The 2,857-nt window shown below is 43.0% G+C and overlaps 1 protein-coding gene across 1 annotated transcript; it reads left to right on the top strand.

The window, feature by feature from the left end:
• Positions 1 to 715: 715 nt before the first annotated feature.
• On the top strand, positions 716 to 2,821 carry SARC_13962 (hypothetical protein; the record flags this gene model as incomplete). The annotated part of the gene is made up of 2 exons (XM_014291907.1): positions 716 to 893; positions 2,066 to 2,821. 2 exons carry the CDS (start codon positions 716 to 718, stop codon positions 2,443 to 2,445), a joined length of 558 nt encoding a protein of 185 aa, XP_014147382.1. The 3' UTR covers positions 2,446 to 2,821.
• Positions 2,822 to 2,857: the final 36 nt, after the last annotated feature.

Genomic DNA, 2,857 nt, shown 5'->3' with positions numbered 1-2,857 from the left:
TATATATATGTGTGTGTGTGAATCGATATATATATATACATACACGCATACTCACATACTTTTACATACATATATAAATACTTACAAACTTACATACATACGTATGTTCATACATCCATATATACATATACAAATACATACACATATATTTATACATGTAAATTTGTATATCTATACCATGTACCTGCACTTTGTGCTTTACTTACATGTCCATGTCTTTCATGAGGAGATTTCAACATACAAGATTGAAATTGCGTGTTCTATTATATTAAATTGTGTTCGTGCGTGGCGTGATATATCTATGTGCATACCCTGTTTACTATCACACTGTTATTTAATTAATGAACAATTATAGGTGCAAATGCAAAGAGAATGCGGGCCGTACCCACACCCACAACAAGGCTATTGCAGTGGAAGGTACACTTGAAGTGATACACTCACATTTCAACATGCAATCCACGGTGCTCGCATGTATCTGGACACGTGGAAGCACGTGCACCCAAAACCCTAAAACCCTAAAACCCTATGCTTGTGTCTAGCTGTGTCTACCCATTCGTTCCTGTATGCATAGGAGCGGCACTCGTTGTGAAGGTTCAGTGTTTTCATATTCGTATATGTGCATGTCTGTGTGTGGATCGGCAGGACCACCGACAAGCACCAAAAACCCTAAACCCTACAACACGCATAGTAACTGCACCCACCCCCTTCTTCCCAGTTGGTATTGCGTCGCATGCACCCGGCAGACGTGAACCCATTCCTGTCGTACCGTTCAGACGCGGTTGTGGCTCAGTACCAAGGATGGGATCTCATGACTACTCAGCAAGCAACAGCCTTTATAAGCACTATGCAGGCTATGCACACCCTACAGCCAGATGGCTGGCTTCAGATTTCCGGTGTGAGCATTTTTCGTTGTGTGGTAGTGGGTGTCGTGCGTGTTTTCACTGCCCAGTGGCTGTTTGTGGTCTCTGGAAGCCTTGTACGCTTTGGTTGAAGAAACCCGAGTCTATTATGAATGTGCGTGTGTGTGTATGAATGTGCGTGTGTGTGTATGAATGTGTGTGTGTGTGTATATGGATGTGTATTCGTGTATGTATGGATGTGTGTGTGTATGTATGCATGAATGTGTGTGCGTATATATATGGATTTGTGTTTGTGTATGTATGGATGTGTGTGTGTGTATGTGTGCGTGTATGTATGTATGAATGTGTGTGTGTGTGTGTGTATGTATGAATATGTGTGTGTATGTATGAATGTGTGTTTGTGTATGTATGAATACATGTGTGTGTACTACTACACAAGCGTAGAAGTCTGTATTGTTCACTGTGAATTGCGATGGGTATCGAATTGTCCTTAAATGCTTGGAGTGCTGCAACCGGTAGTGGTACAATGAGCCACACCAGCCACACACTCTAAACCCTAAATCCTACTTTCAACGAGAGCCCGCCTATTCAGTGGTGGGTATTTAAATGAACGAGACGACATTCTCTTGCGTATGGGCTTGCACTACTGGTACTACTTGTACCTGTTGTTATATACACCTGTTGTTGTACGTTAATGGTATATATCTGTTATTGCACGTTAATGGTATATATCTGTTGTTGCACCTGTATGGTCAGTTGCGGTGGTGTAGTTCTTGTTTCCTGTTGTTATATACAGCTGTTGTTGTACGTTAATGGTATATATCTGTTGTTGTACGTTAATGGTATATATCTGTTGTTGCACCTGTATGGTCAGTTGCGGTGATGCAGTTCTTGTTTGTGATATATATTCACAGCTGGAGATTGGAGTGCACTATATATCTACCACAACAAAAACACCTTTAACCTACATTGTGACATAGCAACGGTTGTCAAGGCTTGGCTCCACTGCCCTCTGTCGGCCCGGTGTACCTATCAATTATATCCTATCAGCGCCCGTCTATGAATGTCGTAATGCTCGTGGAGAGCTTAGGGTTTTAGGATTTTAGGTTTTAAGGTTTAGTTGAATCCGAGTATCTTTCTCTATGTCATTCACTGTGTGTACTATACCGTGCCGTGTGGCTAATCCTTGTGACAATTAAATACAGTTGCCTTGGCAGATACGGATGAACTATTGGGAGATATAGGGCTGCACCTATTGCCCTGCCAACCAGTGCTGCACCTATTGCCTTCCCAATCAGGGCTGCACCCGTTGCCTTCCTCATCGGCCAGCGTGGAGGTCGGATTCAGCTTCGCACAAGAGTCGCAGGGCAAAGGATATGCCTCCGAAGCACTCAGGGGGTTGATCAGAAGTCTCAGTAGCAGGCACAGTATCGATAGGATAGAGGCTACCACAGACACGCGCAACACGCGGTGTATTCAGCTGCTGAAAAAACTTGGTTTTAGTTTGGTGCGCACGCACGAAGCAGTGATGTTCAAGGGTGAGCTGTGCACGGAAGAAACGTATGAGAAGCATGTTGTACCATGACTACTCTATTGCCATGCCAACGCCAGTTAAACAATTGAATTCGACGGCCCTTTTACCACATAGGACGTTTATTCACACAACGACCGCCTTTACCTTTGTACCGAAATTCCCCCTTGCTATCATAGCTTGTTCAAGCATTTAAGGGTGTTGTAAATCGGCACACTTTTAGAATTTTCGTGAAACCCTAAAGAACGTTTGCAGCGCTGAATGGTCGCGAAAAGTCGATAAGCAATATATAGTGAAGCTAAGTTATCCAGGCGAAAACAATAGGACCCAAACTATAGATATAACAAATATGCTCTTCACTTTAAGATAGGCATGACGCTTCCGTTATCATACCAACTAAACTATCAACCTCGGTAAACTATCAATAAACTTTTAACATGTATTTGGGGCCCACAGGCACGATAGT

Source organism: Sphaeroforma arctica (assembly GCF_001186125.1).
Source record: "Sphaeroforma arctica JP610 unplaced genomic scaffold supercont1.3967, whole genome shotgun sequence".
NCBI classification, from domain to species: Eukaryota; class Ichthyosporea; order Ichthyophonida; genus Sphaeroforma; species Sphaeroforma arctica.
This window is presented reverse-complemented; position numbering and strand designations above follow the sequence as displayed.